General features: G+C 40.3%; 1 protein-coding gene across 4 annotated transcripts in view; it reads left to right on the top strand.

The window, feature by feature from the left end:
• The window catches only part of TTC39A (tetratricopeptide repeat domain 39A), a 56,376-nt gene that overhangs the window by 36,447 nt on the left and 4,038 nt on the right, over positions 1 to 15,891 (top strand). For all 4 annotated transcript variants that reach the window (XM_042461312.1, XM_042461311.1, XM_042461310.1 and 1 more), the window contains 4 exons: positions 1,314 to 1,434; positions 7,921 to 8,032; positions 12,265 to 12,379; positions 15,414 to 15,530. In XM_042461312.1, coding sequence (XP_042317246.1) covers positions 1,314 to 1,434; positions 7,921 to 8,032; positions 12,265 to 12,379; positions 15,414 to 15,530 — 465 coding nt within the window. The remainder of the gene's footprint in view (positions 1 to 1,313; positions 1,435 to 7,920; positions 8,033 to 12,264; positions 12,380 to 15,413; positions 15,531 to 15,891) is intronic.

Raw genomic sequence — 15,891 nt, 5'->3', positions numbered from 1 at the left:
CAGAGGTTCCCCATGCCTCCTCTGAACCCAGTGTCACAAAATATTTTTAATAGCGTTTGAGAGCCATGAAATATATCCCCAAGTTGCTAAACCCCTCTTAGTGCTGACATGTTGCAAGATGGGTGCAGAGAATGTGTACTGTAGTAATCATTCTAGAATGATGCCAGTGCTATTGATTTCTTAGCAGCTGCATTCCAGTGCCAAACAAGGGCAAATGCATCAGGGTGGGACCAACGATATTTAATATTTAATCTTAATGTTCTTTTTGCCCGGAACTAAGCCTTAGGAGAGGCATTTTAACATTTTAGAATGGAAGGGGGAGGAATCTGAGGAATCACCACAAAGTGGTATCATGGGGAAGGCCAAACAGCTGGATTTCTGGAATCCCAGACAGCTGATTCATCCCCAAGGCCTGAGGTTCCTTATTTAAGACACTTTTGCCTCTTAAATTAATCCCAATAGAAGTGTCTCCACTTGTGTTTGCTGGCTGTGCACTAATTTCTACTTATGAAGTTGGGATCTTTCTTACAGGACTATATATTCTTCCTTTTCTTATTTAAAGGAAAATAATAGCCAGCCACCCCCCAATTTTTTGTGGTGGTCTCGTATCAAGGCTCCATAATATGTAGTAAAATTTAATGGAGCATACTGGGGGCTTCTGTTTGTTTATTTTTATATTTATTTTTTGGTGTACATCTGAGTTACAAGAAATCTGTCAATTATTTTTATAGAAACCCTGTGAAAAAGGGTAGGCCAAGAAATTACCATTTTCCCAGTGAGTTTAATGGATAATTATGAAAGCATTTGAGTTTGGCTCTTCCTGTCTAATTCTCACAATTTCTGTAGACACTGGGTTTTCTTGCCAAGATTTTCTTCACTTCTTCAGAGTTTTCTTCTCCGGAGTGTGTGTTGATTCATCTGTAGAATTACATCCTTTGCCTGGAAAATACAAATGGTAAAATATGTACAATGGTTTGAGCATTGGACTAGGACTCTGGAGATGAGGGTTCAACTCTCGGCTTGCCCATAAAACCCACTGGGTGATCTTGGGCAAGTCACACACTCTCAGCCTTCAGGGAAGGCAATAGCAAAACTCCTCTGAACAAATCTTGCCAAGAAACCCCAGTGATAGTTTTGCCTTAGGGTTGCCATGTCGGAAAACTTGAAGGCAAACAACAACAAAAACAACAGAATATGTAAGCATGAGTTGTTTTTCCATTCTGCCTTTGGCTTTTCCCTTTTCCTAGTTTTTAAGGAGAGTACAATGTGTTATAGGGTAACCTGTTTACATTTGCCCAATCTTCTTCCTTCAGGGCTGTACCTGGTTTGAAACTGAAAATTGCAGGGAAGTCCTTGCCTACAGAAAAGTTTGCAATCCGGAAATCCCGGCGATACAGTTCCTCAGATCCTGTTCCACTTCCTGTGCCTGTTTTGGTAAGACAGGGTTTCCTTGCCCATCTATTGCATAGAGATGCCAGAATTTCTGTAGAAAGGTTCATGTACTACTGTTTAAAATTAAACATCTGTAAAAATGAATACCTGGTGAAAGACTTGAAATTCTCCCATCATTGCAGTTGGTATACATACTATGTGTATTTGCCCAGGGCCTCCACATGGGCAGAGGATGGGTGCACTTTATTGGTGCCCACTCCAGGCTGCAGTTCCCATTACCATATGGGAAAAATGAGGATAAACCATAGATTATGTCTGAGGATATTAAGAGAAGCTTATTTGATTCTGTCTATGTTTATGCGATCCAGATCTTGGGAGACTTGCTGGTGCTAATCAGAAGCAGTGTTAGAACAATCTCATGTAATATTCTGAACTGTTGGGTTTCCAGCATGAAGCCCTTCTCCAGAATAGAGAGACTATTCTGGAACCGAGAATAGAGTGAACCGGGACTGGGTGAAACTGAGAGGCAGAGAAATTGGTTTTCCTCTATTTGATGTGGTCTATCATATCAAGAACTACAAGTCTCAGAGTTTCTTGTGCATAGACAGATGCCTGGTAGGAAGGATAAAGCAAAAGGCCATAAGACATTGGGAGGAAATGCTGTAGGATTTGCAGGCACTTGTGTAAGTGTCTAATTCACTCACTGTATGATTGCACAATGTCACTGGCATCGTAGACCACAGATTCAAAACTACCAATGACATTTGTATTATGTTCTGTTCAATCCTAAAGTGTGACATTAATGCTTTGGGAACTGAAAGAAGCATCTAAGGCCTGTGACAGACTGCTACAATAAAGCTGCTTCGGGTCTCTTTGGAGGTATGCTATTTAAATGATGCATGCATCCTAAGAATCCAGAAGTTGCACCAAAGCTGCACTCCGGTGCTTAGGAATGGAGTGTGGCTTTGGCGCAACCTCCGGACTCTTAGGACCCATGCATCATTTAAATAGCACATCTTCAAAGAGACCCGAAGCAGCTTTATTTTGGCAGTCTGTAACAGGCCTGAGTATATTCACAAGTATCCCACAGATCTTTCTTAAAATTTTCCTTTTAAAATATTGTTCCTGAATATTTCAAGTATACGTGTGCAATGCCATTTCAAGTCTCCTTTGGCAATATTCTGGTCTGGACATAATATTTGATTTAATTGTCCAAATAACAAGACAATCAGCCAGAATATGTGGGGTTTTTTGCTTCTGTTATTATCATTATTTGTGACAAAAATGAAACTATCCTACATAAAGGAGTTCTGCACACTGGCCAAATAAAACACCTTTCTCCCATTTTCACAGCAATGAATCCAGGCAAAAAAAGGGCCTAATCCTCAGTTCCAGTGTAAACCAACTGTATAGCCACTCTAAAAATGTTTTTTTTAATGTGTTTCAAATTGCTGTGTTTGATTGTGTAAGATTCCACAGTGAAAATGGCAAAGACATGGCAATGGGGTAAATTGTCTGCAAGAGTTAAATAATGCAAATAATTACTGACACAGTAAGTCAGTATGAGTTATTCCCCAATCAGTGCCCTTAATTGTACTGAACTACAGTACATTACAAATCCTCCCAGCTAGAACAGTCAATGTATACAGTGGCAGAGGATGATAGGAGTTGTGGTCCAACATATCTTGAAGATGCCACCTTGGGAAGTCTCTGTGCTTCAGTAAAATATTTTCTGAACTTTACTGTCTTCTGTCTTCTAGATTATTGTTTTATTGGTATTTTTATGCATTAAACCATTTTAAATACCCTTTTTGAATTTGTGTTCAAATTCAGGAAAACAACCTATGCTTTTTGAAATATTTTGAGTATGATTGAGCATGTGTGCTTGTTTTCTCTACTTAAGATTAAAATGGAAAGTGGCAATGAAGGAATGCAGCAGCACTATTGAGACTCACTGGTTTATTCAGCAGAAGCTTTTGTTATTATCAAACCTTTTCTTCAGATGCGTTGATTAAGCCCACTGAAATTTCCATGATGAAATGGATTGATTTATGTGAAAGCTCATGCTAAACACTAATTAGGTGCTGCAGGATTCCTTCATTCCCTGATACTTTTCATTTTATGCTGAGACAGATGTACATCACTCTCTCTATGAAATCTGCTGAAGCTGCATCATAGGGGCAGCAGATGGCGCTCGGTAACAAGCTCCAGTCCAAAGAATTGGAAATTGGCATGAAAGTATTTATAGTAGCTTAATAGTAATTACAGTAGGTAACTACAGTAGGGCCTATTTCAGTTTGGAGAGAAAGCACCTTACTGCTGGAAGTTTTTAATTTAAAGTAATGCAAATATAGTTTGCATTCTGATTTTACCTTTTCAGATTCCTGCTTCGCTTTTCACCATTCAGATGCATGACTGCTAAGTTCAGCAAGTTATACAGGATTGTGCTGCCACAATCCTGTGTGGGTTTGTAAGCTGCCAAAACAAGAAAGAAAATTAATCTGTAGAGGGATTTAGCAAAGAGAATCCCTAAATCAAAAGCATCTGCAAGGGAGATATAAAGTAGGATAAAATGCCTTGGTTTTTACTTGTATATTTATTCTAAAAATTCTTGGAAGTTTTGCCTGAAGGCGTGTTTATTGTCGTTGCTGTGTGGCTTCATTTGGTGATCCTAAAATGAACCTATCACATGATTTTCTTGGCAAGATTTTCTCAGAGGAGGTTTGCCATAACCTTCTTCTGAATCTGAGAGAGTGTGACTTATCCAAGGTTACCCAGTGGCTTTCCATAGCTAAGCAGGGATTCAAATTCTGGCCTCCCAGAGTCTTAGTCCAGCATTCAACCGCTATACCACATTGGCTGTCTGGGTATATGAGTATGATTGAAATGTGATCATTTCCTTTGTCTGGGCAAGTATGATCCAAAATGCATAAAATAGGCTGGTGTTGTTGTTGTTGTGTGCCTTCAGATCATTTCTGACTTATGACAACCCTAAGGTTTCCTTGGTGAGATTTGTTCAGAGAGCGTTTGCTTTTGCTTTCCTCTGAGACACAGGCGCGTTACAGACTGCCCAAAATAGGCGGTCTGTCACCGCCGCCGGTTGCTGCGTCCAGGAACCGCAGTGGCCAAACCAAGCGGATCCTGGGCGCAGCCATAAAGAAACGCCAAAATGGCGCTTCTTTCTGGGCCCCAGAATTGGCTCTGCGAGGTGCTAGTCGCGCACTCACGGCGTCACTTCCGCCACGCGACGTCTGGATGCTATGCGTCCAGACATCAAAATGGCGGCCCCTGTGTGGACGGGCGCCGCCATTTTGTAAGGACTCAGTCTGTACTAGGGTTGAGGGGCGTCAGGAAGTCTGTAACGCGCCTAAGAGAGTGTAACTTCCCTAAAGCCACCCAATGGGTTTCCATGCCTGAGCAGGGATTCAAACCCTGATCTGCAGAGTCATAGCCCAACACTCAGTCCACTACACCCCTCCCAAAAAAAAACCCCAGACAAAACAAGTAGCAATATTCTCTAAAATAAACTGCTTTTAAAAAGAGTTCTTAAATAGACACTTAAAGAAAGGAGCAGGATTGAGCAGCAAGACTGCAGCATTAATTTAAGAATAGTAAAGAAAGAAAGGCCCATTGGAAGGAAATCCTATGGAACTGTGGTGGCTGAATAAAAATTCAGGAAGTAGTGAAAAACCAGAAAGAAAGAAAGAAAAGGGGTGGCAGGAGAAAGGTAGAAATGAGAGGGGAAAGGGCAGAGGATACACGAGCAAAAATGAAGAAAGTGGGATTTATTTCTTGGACTACAGCTCCCATAGTCTGTCAGGATTAGCTATGCTGGCTAGCGATGAGGGCAGTTGTCGTCCAACAACTTCTGGAAGACTGCAAGTTGATCTATTCTGCTTTAGAGTCGCATGTATTATTATGTATTATTTTATATGTATTATGTATTATTTCGTAAAATGTACGCCATAGACAGGTTCATTTTTATCTATTTTACTGATTGTATGTACAGCGCTGTGTAAATCTACAGCGTTATATAAATAAAGCATAATAAGAACAACAACAACCACAACAACATGTCAGTTTGGAAGCCACCCTCCTGGCTACTGAAGATATGCCCTTTATTATAAAGATATGAAGGAACTCTGCTGAAGAAATGCACTCTGCTGATGCTCAAAAATTATTGTGGTTTTTCATACTCCCAGGGCTAAACTCTAGCTTACTTTTAGGCACAGAAAATAGCATTGATTTCTGGGAGTTTTAAAAACTGTGATACCTTTTATTGCCAGACAAGCGGATGCTATAGCTTTTCAGATTTTAGCACTACAGTGTGGACCCTCAGTATGATATCTGTGGATTTGAGCAACCACAGATTGAAATAAAGGAACGGTTAATTTTTTTAAATCTGTGATAGCCAGTCTGAGAAACAGCCCTGGGGCCACAGTAGAGGTTGCTACAGCAAGACCCAAGCAAGTTGATGCTCCCTCCCCACCCATGAAAGTCTATTCCACCACGAAGCCAGAGTCAGAACTTAAAGCTCTTTCTCACTCTTTTTCCCACCTTCACATCAATGGCGTTACTAAAGGGGTACAAGGGGTTCAGATGACACCCTAAGGGGAGGTGACGCCACTGCTCCTAAAATGTCTGCATTTTGGCAGAAATGGGCTGTGGCATTTGCCTGTGTCTCTTTAAAATGCTGAAGAGATGGCACGAGTGGGGTAAGGCTCAGTGGGAGGAGATAGTAGAGGCCCTAGTTTTTGTTTTTGTTTTAAAAAACCAACCTTAGAGTTTGGGTCTCTTACACTGCCATCCCACCACTCCAGCAATCTCCAGGCTACCCCATGTCTTTGGGTATATTTTTCCTTGAATGAACAAAATTATTTCAATATCCTCTTCCCTGTTTCTTTCATGATTGCACACACAAACAAGACAAGACAATTCCTATAATGCATTCCTGAGAGCAAATTTCATTAAGCATGATTGGATGTGCTTGTGTGTAGACCTTCATAGGGATCCACAGTATCCTAGAAAAGAAATTGCAACTTTGTTCTACCTAATATAAAGGTCCAGCATTAGGAGAAATTCACTGGTTGCTTATTCTTAGTCTGCCTCCTCAGAGCAGTATTCCATTTCCATTAATGCAATCATACACATATCTACTCAATTAGTAGATACTAATTCAGTGGGATTTGGAGTCTAAGACTATTGCCATACTTCAGAAACAATCCAGTGTAATACCACTTTAACTATTATGGCTTCATCCTATAGAATCCTGAGATAGTTTGTTGTGGCACCAAAACCCTCTGACAGAAGGCTAAATGTCTCACAAAACTACAAATCCCACAATTACATAGCACTGAGTCATGGCAGTTAAAGTGGTATCAAACTGCATTATTTCTGTAGTCCAGAGTAATTTTTAGCTAAAGATTTTAAAATTTTTACAACAGTGTGTTATATAATGTTACATTTATCATTAATCATGTTGTGCCCACTTAAAGGCACACATAGTATTGATTTATTGTGTTTTCACCCTGTTTTTCATTATTTCCTCATTCTAGTACATAAATCTAGTACATAAAAGTTTTCTCTGCTTAAAATACTGCAGTTGTGTATTCTTGCTCACTAATAACTTGTGTACTGGGCCACACCCTTGACAATATCCTCATGTTGACTGGTCACACCCTTTGCATATACAGTCGGCTGGCCGTTTTTGTGCGGGATCCGTTATGGACACACACATCTCAGTTAAAATGGAAACTCACTGATATTCAAGCCCCATTGGCTTGAATGTCAGTGTGTGCCCACGAGCGCACATGGGTGCATGCCATGGGCACACTCTTCATTTAGTCCCCTTCCATTTGCTCCCTGAGGATACGTGAAGAGCATGGATTTCAAATCCATGAAAATGGAGAGGCGCCTGTACACTAATTTTGCTCATCCACATGCCTTATAAATCACACGTCTTCCTCTGTGAAATGTTAGTGGGTATGGGATGAGATGAGATGAGATGAAGAAATAGCAACAGCAGGACTGGTTTTATTGTGGAGCTTGGAAGTCCTAATGGCTAAAGGGAGACCAGAAATGTTTTTATTTGAGGGAACAATATGTGGGAAAGGAATGTAGTTGGATTATTTTTTAATGGTTCTTAGGAAAAACCAAGATAGACATACTGGCAACAGAAAGAGAGTGTCAAGACAATGAGTCTGGGAGCCTGTTGGTCAGAGAAACCAAATAAGAATTGTGAATTGCAGCTGTGAGTGGAAACAACTGAATCTTACAGAAATTTAAAAACTAATAATTAAAGGAATTAAAGCAAGACTTGAGGGTTGTGGGTTTTATTTTGTTTTTTGCTGTAGACATCCACAGCTACTAAAATGGGGGTGAGTGACTGTATTTCAAATATAAGTATTTACAGATGTATTTCAGTATTTAAAGTATATATTAACTAACTAACTAATAAATCTTGTTGGCCTAAGGCCCCTGTTCTTTTCACTGTCATATGCCTGTTCTCTGTTTCCTAATCACTTCTAGGAAATGATGTATATCTGGAATGGCTATGCAGTGATTGGAAAGTGTCCTGAACTAACTGAAGGTATTTTGGACTCCTTAATAGATGCAGAAGCAGCTCTGGAAAAACACCCAGGTACCCCATGTCTAATTTCAGAAGGTGCATCATTGTGGAGGGTGCAGCCAAATGGAGATTGTGGTTATCTTGTGGAGTCCAAGGAAGTTAAACCTGTTAATCTATTTTTCTTTCTTAAATCAGTGATGGGATTATGCATTAGAGAGTAGTTGATAAAAACTGTAATAATATTTTACTTTTCCTTTGTTCTATTTCTCCTCTTACTTTACTACATCTTTACATTATTTGTGATAATTTGAAGAGGAATATATTTGCAACCGTTCAGTTTTAGATTTGGGTATACTCTTGATAGTATGCTTTTCCTGATATAAATCTTTATTCTATAGTCTTTCTGCTAAAAGAGATTGACTAGTTCCTTTTAAGAAGCTATACTGTAGTTTGTATTCATGTTATGGGGGAATGAAAGACAGGAGATATAAGTGGCTCAGACAACAGAAGGACATAAAAGACAAACATGTGAACAGGATGGCAGTGCAAAACCTAAAGTAATTTTATTTAGATGAGATTGTAAACTTGACTGGCCTCATTGGCTTTATACATAGTTGAGGGTTTGGCTGTTCAGCACCCTAGTACCTCCCAACTGTCCCAATGAGGCAAGAACAATCCTGATTAATCCTCTGCTGCCTCTCTTTTTCAGCTACTTTAAAAATGTCCTGGTTTCTCTCTCCTCTTCCCAGTTTTCCTAGCACACACATTTGTTTTTATTAAATTGAAAAGGCTCCTTACTCCCTCCAAAAAGCACTCTTTCCACATCCTCTCCCAGAAGGCAGGGGACTTCTTGCAAACCTGTAAATTACTTCCTCAGGCTCTTAACATATATTACTAGTTATGTTTCATCCTGAAGCTTCTTATAAAAAGCTTCCAGTGTATGATATATCATACCATGTGAAGCAGCCATTGCTATCATGAGCAATTAAAGAGGAACCCAGAACTATGACATTGCAGGCAAGCAAGACATAAGAACTTGGCTAGAGCCAATTTAGGTCAGACTTAAAAATCTGGTGCTCTGCTGCAGTCATCTGGATACTCATTGAAAATAAGAATGTCTTATCACACTCTATTTTTGGAGTCACCTGTCAGCATTTTTTCTCTTTTTGCTAGCATGACATAACGTGCTCAGTTCTCCTCTCTTCTCCTCCTTCACAATCACTTTTAAGATTTTATTTGGAACAACTTGGATCAAACCAGTTTGCTCCATCCCACCTAATCTTTTAAAAAAGAAATGTAAATATTTAGTTTTTCTCTTGCATGCTGACATTTGTCTATTGCAATTATTTTTCCCCTTTGCATTCTCTCGATTGCCAAGAGTCAGCTCGGTTCAATACCAAAATTCTTCCACACCAAAATCTTTCCCGAGGAGGGAACAAACAGTGGAAATGAAAGTAGTGATCATTATGATTTGTGTATGACTGAGGCTGTGTCTTGTCAAGACCATGTTGCACCCTGGTCTGGAAAATGACATGGATGTGGCCACTAGATGGAACTGGAACAGAGGTTACTACAGTTCAAGTGGCAGGTGCATGAGTCTGCATTTGGTGAGCTGTGCATCATGGGAAGTCTGATGCAACAGGCACAGAAGGTGAATCCAGCCAGCAGTGCATCATGGGTAATATTCTGATGCAACAGGTACTGAGTATGAAACCAGCCAAGTTTCATTGGTAGCATGGCTGTCACATGGCTTCCAAGAAGACCACCTATATAAGGGAGAAGGTGACTAAGAGAAATGGATTTGAATCAAACACATAAGATTTAATAAGAGTTAGAAACACATGAATAGAATAGAAATCGTGTTAGACTATATAAACGTATGCTATAATTAAATTACATATAAAGATAATATGAAACTACATATATACATGTATATTATTATAATCAATATATCTATTCTAATAGGATTGAGTAAAGCTCAGCTGAGGCCCTTTAGCTGAAAGGGAATTTTATAAAAATATATAAGTTAGTAAAAGAAAGAGTTTTTAGATAAGCTTTTTATAACACTGTTATTTATTAAATATTAAATATATTGTTTTATAAGAATAAAGGGGAGTTATATCTTTGATAATAAATAAGATACACTTATAAAATATGCTGGACTTAGTTATTTTAAATAGTATTTTTGTCTCTGTTAAGATTATCAAAATGGCTAAGTGTTCTGTTTAAATAAATAAATAAGACTGCACCTGGAAGTCAAGGACAACTTTGCAAAGAAGGAGGCAAAGCAGTTTTTGGAACCAACTGATAAGATTGCTCCATCCTCATTAAATGTCAAGAACACTATTTTTTTGGGGTTGGGTTACTAAAAGTCAAGAGATATCCCCTTTTGAGCATGCGTAATGGGGCATGATGAATATTAGAACACACCTATGAATCTATAATGACTAATTTAAATGGTCATGAGACGTATGATGAGATATGTTATGGGTGGAGTTTTTACCTACATGAAAAGGTGGTCTTAAAATTGATCACGTGTCTAGATCTGGCCAATATTGTAACAGAAAATGTCTTATAAATACTGTGTAAAACCTCAGACGGTGTGCCTCTTGCCTGAGACACCCCTTTTTGCAAGATTGTAATGAATAAATTGAAAAATGCTGCTTCACTTGTTTTGTCCTGATTAATTTGTTTTGGTACTTTGGTACTTAGAAAAAATCTGTATCTCACAGTGACTATCTCCATTGTTGTGGTCAGTGGTTGGCCAAGCACTTTGTTGATCTGTATAGTAGTGAGTATTCAAGATGGCTGTCTCATACTCAGTGTAATCTTTGAGTGAAGTCTTGCTGTCCAGAGATTCATTTCTTCAAGCTGGGAGCTCAAGGCTGCAACCTATGCGTTGGAGGAAATTTCCTGTGCAGCTCAGAGCCTTCACAGAACCTTGGCTCTTTACATAGACCTTCTTCTAGGCGTCCTGCCTGCATGCATTAACTCTGCATGTGTGCGTGCGAGACCCAGCAAGTTTCTGTGTGTCCCAACATGTATACACTGCAGAATTAATGCAATTTGACACTGATTTAACTGTCATGGCTCAGTGCTATAGAATTCTGGGATTTGTAGTTTTATGGGATATCTAATCTTCTCAGTCAGAGAGTTCTGATGCAACAACAAACTACAAATTCTGGGAATCCATAGGATGGAGTAATGACAGTCAAACCAGTGTCAAACAGTATCTGAGGCTGTTGTCAATTCTATAATGTGACAACAGCCTCAGATACTGTCATAAATTCAGTACTATCACAATCATTATTTCTATCAATTTTTATTTCTCCCCAGTATTTGTTATTGTATTTGACCTATGAGGCATGTCTTGAAGAGTACTATGGCCACATTGCAATAGTTCACTGTGTTCTCTCAAATTACATTAATCCCAATATTCAAATAACGAGACATTTGGAGTTGCTTCATACCCCTTATTTATGCTCACTTTTGACCATATAATATGTGTTTCTTATTTAGACATGGCCAAATTAAGGTGGTTTGCATGCTGGAGCTATTCTAAAAACATCCCCCCCCCTTTGTGCACATGTTCTAATCTTCCCCATTGAGTGACTGGTTTTACACTGTAACAGATCAAGCTTAGCAGCAGTGTGAGGCAGAGAGGAACTCTCTTTGGGACCAAAGCCAGCCACTTTCAGGCCAGTCAATAGAAGCAGCTCTGAGTATCTTTGTCCCAGCTGGTGTGACTGAGGCCAGAGCCTCGGAGGCACCAATTCCCACATGCTTTCATTCACTCATCTGCAATATATCTCATTGTTTCTGTGAATATTCCAAAATCCGTAACATTTCTCATTCCAAGCATTTTAGATAAGGAAAACTCAACCTGTACTAGAAACATAGCGCCACCATGGTGCAGTGGTTTAGGGGTTTGACTAGGACCCTGGAAACCTGGGTTTGAATCCTTACTTGACCATGGATGACCTTGAGTAAGTCACACACTCCCAGCCTGAAAGGAAGACAGTGGCAAAACTCCCTCTAAACAAATCTTGCGATGAAACCTTCATGATAGGGTTTGCCTTAGGGCTGCCATAGGTTGGAAATAATTTAAAGGCACACAGCAACTAGAAAACTGGGAGGGCTGGGCTGGGCTGTCAACTTTTAGCTACATTTTCCCCAATTGCACCATTGGTCATCCAGCCTTACATTGAAACAATAAGTAAATTGAGAACAATATGGATATGTCTTTTAGCACTCCCCCCCCCTTATTTTCACTATACAAAATTGCTTGCTGTTTGTTTTGTCAGCCACAGATATGTTTGTCGATGACGAATGTGTCATAAAGCTGCTAAAAGGTATATGCTTGAAATACCTTGGCAAGATTTCAGAAGCAGAGGACCATTTTACTTACATTCACTTCAAGTAAGTACTTGCTTTTAACTGAAAGATATTAGTATGATAACAAATACTCTTAATAATGGGGTAGGACAGGGTCTGTGGACCTCACTGGGTGCAGGGGCGTAGCCAAGGGGGGGTCCTTGGGGTCCGGACCCCCCCTTCCATTAGAAAAATGAAAGGTGTATGCTGCTGCGCCACTGCACCCAAGCCCCAATATAATGGTGGCACTTAGTCTGGACCCCCCCCCCTTCCGAAATTCCTGGCTACGTCCCTGCTGGATAACATCCCAGAAGAGGGGTGACACCCGGCCAAGCACCCACCACCGAGAGAGAATGCCCAGCGCACCCCTTCTCCTTGCCCCACACTGCTTTACTCGTGAGTAAAGCAGCATGTTGCAGAAAGGTGAGGGTGCGCCCTTTTGGTCCTGCTCCCGAAGCCCTGCACCAAAGCACCCCCATACCAGGTGTCACCCCAGGCTGGAACACTGTTAATATATTGTACATTGTGTGGTCCCTCACTGGTGCACATCACAAGAATCCAGTTCTGTTGTGTTCATAGTTGTTGTAACCAGTTCATCACCTGATGGCCAACTTTCTGGTAAGGAGCCTCTTTGTACTTAACTAGACTGCTTTCCTGAACAGCAGGCATGTATTCTGCCACTAGGGCCATACTTTAAGCCTTGCCAGCTTGGTAGAGCCCATCAGAACTTGCACATTGATGACATATCCTTCAAAATCTTGGGATCCTCTCCACGCCATAATGAAGTGGCAGTGTAAAGCTTTGTGGGGATAGCCAATAATAACTGCACTGAATTACCGAAACCTTGGAACAGGATTTATTGCTGTGTAAATGGACAGCATGAAAAAGTATTTATGCCTTTAAGGCTACTTCAACATATTTTGGTATGATTGAATGTGCAAGTTACATGAAAAGAAAACAGATGTGGAAGTAGATGTAAAGATGTATCATCAGTCTCTGTCTTAATAGACCTTATGTACGTGACTGTATCCCAGTACCATGCCGCAGTGTTGATTAAATCTGTGGCTGTGATGATTCAGTGTGTTAAAAAAGTGGACATACTGTACCACTACAATTCACACTGTGTAGTATAAATGGAGACATAATGATCATGCACAGATTCTCCCAGAAACTTATAACTCATTGTGTACTTCAGCACAGATAATATATGTTGAGCCTGCAGAGTGTAGATTGCAGTAATGACCTGTGCAACATTTACCTTTGGATTTCAAACAGAGAAAATAGGACTACAGTAATGTACAATGCTGGTGTAATTTGTTTTCAAATTGACTTGTCGGCCTATCATCATCAGCATCATGTTGTTTTAAATTAGTGCCTGTGCAAAAATTTGCTCAACACATAGGAAATATTCCATTAAAGCATAGGTCAGAAAAGTACAAATCCATTTGCACTCTGAATACCCATTGATAGGCCTGGCCATGCTCTGGTTCCTTTTTTTCAAAGAGGAAGTTAACAGTTAAAATTTTCCCTGCAGATGCCATCTACCATTCATAGAACATAATATTTAAATCAGAGTGCTTGGCTAGTATTTGAATGTGGGATCTCCCTTACTCTACAGTCCTGACCAACCTGGAATTACTGCCAAATATAGTACACTCAAATTTAAATGTTAAATTCCTAAAGTACTATCCTGAAGGCACCAGATCCTGTCTGATCTTGAAGCTAGGCAGGATCAGTCCTGGTTAGTAGAATAACAGGTATTGTAAGCTGCATTTCAAAGGAAGGGAATGACAAACCACCTTTGAGTATTTCTTGCCTGAGAAAACCCTATGAAATTCATGGGGTCACCATAAGTTGACAGGTGACTTGAAAGCACATGTTCACACATAAGGGAAGGAGGAGCAGACCGGGCTCTACAGGGTAATGGTTATTCCAGCTCAGACATCAGGTGGACTGCCAGGCCCAGAAAAACCCAGAGGAGTGAAGACAAGCAGCCACTCAAAGGGAAGGTATTTTTTACCATACATCAAAGGAGTCACAGACAGAATATGCAAAGTGGTGAGGAAGCACAACCTTCAAATGGTTTATAAACCTACGAAGAAAATTCAGTAAATGCTTCGCTCAGCCAAGGACCAGAGAGACCCTCTCACAGCTGCAGGAGTTTACTGCATACTATGCAGCTGCAGACAAGTCTACATAGGGACCACCAAATGCAGTGTGCAAACAAGAATCGAGGAACACAAGGGACACTGCAGACTGGGCCATCCAGAAAAATCAGCAGTAGCAGAACATGCCACAAACCATCTTGGCCATAAAATACAGTTTGAAAACACTGAAATTCTGGACCATGCCAACCACTACCGTGTCAGGATGCACAGGGAAGCCATTGACATCCACAAACACCTGCATAATTTCAACAGAAAAAGAGGAAACCCTTAAAGTAAACAAGGTTTGGCTACCAGTCATGAAAAATAACAAGATAAAGGCTCAACAAATGCAAATAAGAAATCTCCCAGCAGACAATGTGCACTAATCAAGCAGACACTAATCCTCTTTTGCAGACCCACCCACCCTGAGGCCTGCCATTAGCATCAAAACAATACACATGCAAATCACTCCTGCCTTTCCAGGTCACACAATATATATACCCAACTCCTTTCCAGGCAAGCATTTTCTGAAGATGCCAGCCACAGATGCTGGCAAAATGTCAGGAAGAAACTCTTCTAGAACATGGCTACCTAGCCCAAAAACCCCACAAAAACAGTAGACAGTAGGTTTCTCTACTGACTCCTCCCCCCCCCCCCCCCCCCCCAAAAAAAAACAGCATGTCTAGCTAGCCCGGGCCTAGAACATGGCTTTGTCTGTCAATGTTTTGGATGTTGTGTTCAAGAGAGGAGTCTGAAGCTCAAGTGATGTACTACAGGATGTTTTTTTGTGTGCCAGAATATAGACTGTTGAACAGCCTAGGATACATTGACACAATCTGAATTTGTTCTTGTCAGCCTCTAATTAGCTCTTTCATCACATTTAGAGCTGTTGTTCATTGCACTTGCATTACTATTTCTTCTTTAACCTACAGTGAAAAGAAGATCAAGTATGATCATTACTTAATTCCAAATGCCCTGCTTGAACTTGCTTTATTATATCTGGACCAAGACAAAAACGAAGAAGCTATAAAGATTTTGGAGAGAGCAAAGTAAGCCTGTTGATGCACCCATTTGTTCTTGCAGAGTAGATGTAAAATGGTGGTTTTAAAGTATGCAAGCATTTTGCCCAAATTGGAAGAGCAGCCCAGTTCAAAGGGAGCAAGCCCTTTCAAACTCACTTGCCCTTTAACTGGAGTTCACACATCCCCTAGGTTTTGATAGATGATGGTTTGCAGTCTCCCACAGTCTCCAGCTTTGAGTGACAACCAGGTCTGCAACAGCACAGGGATTCTCCTGTACTGCGTAGACCAGGTGCCATGTGCAGTAAGAACTGTTGACCTTCATGTTAGATGTTCATACCACTTGGCCAAAGGGTATTTGGAGAGCCTTTATATGGTGTCCCAACAAAGA

The sequence above is a fragment of the Sceloporus undulatus genome, chromosome 4 (genome assembly GCF_019175285.1).
Source record: "Sceloporus undulatus isolate JIND9_A2432 ecotype Alabama chromosome 4, SceUnd_v1.1, whole genome shotgun sequence".
NCBI lineage: Eukaryota > Metazoa > Chordata > Lepidosauria > Squamata > Phrynosomatidae > Sceloporus > Sceloporus undulatus.
The sequence above is the reverse complement of the archived record's forward strand: the minus strand, read 5'-3'. Positions and strand labels throughout refer to the sequence as shown.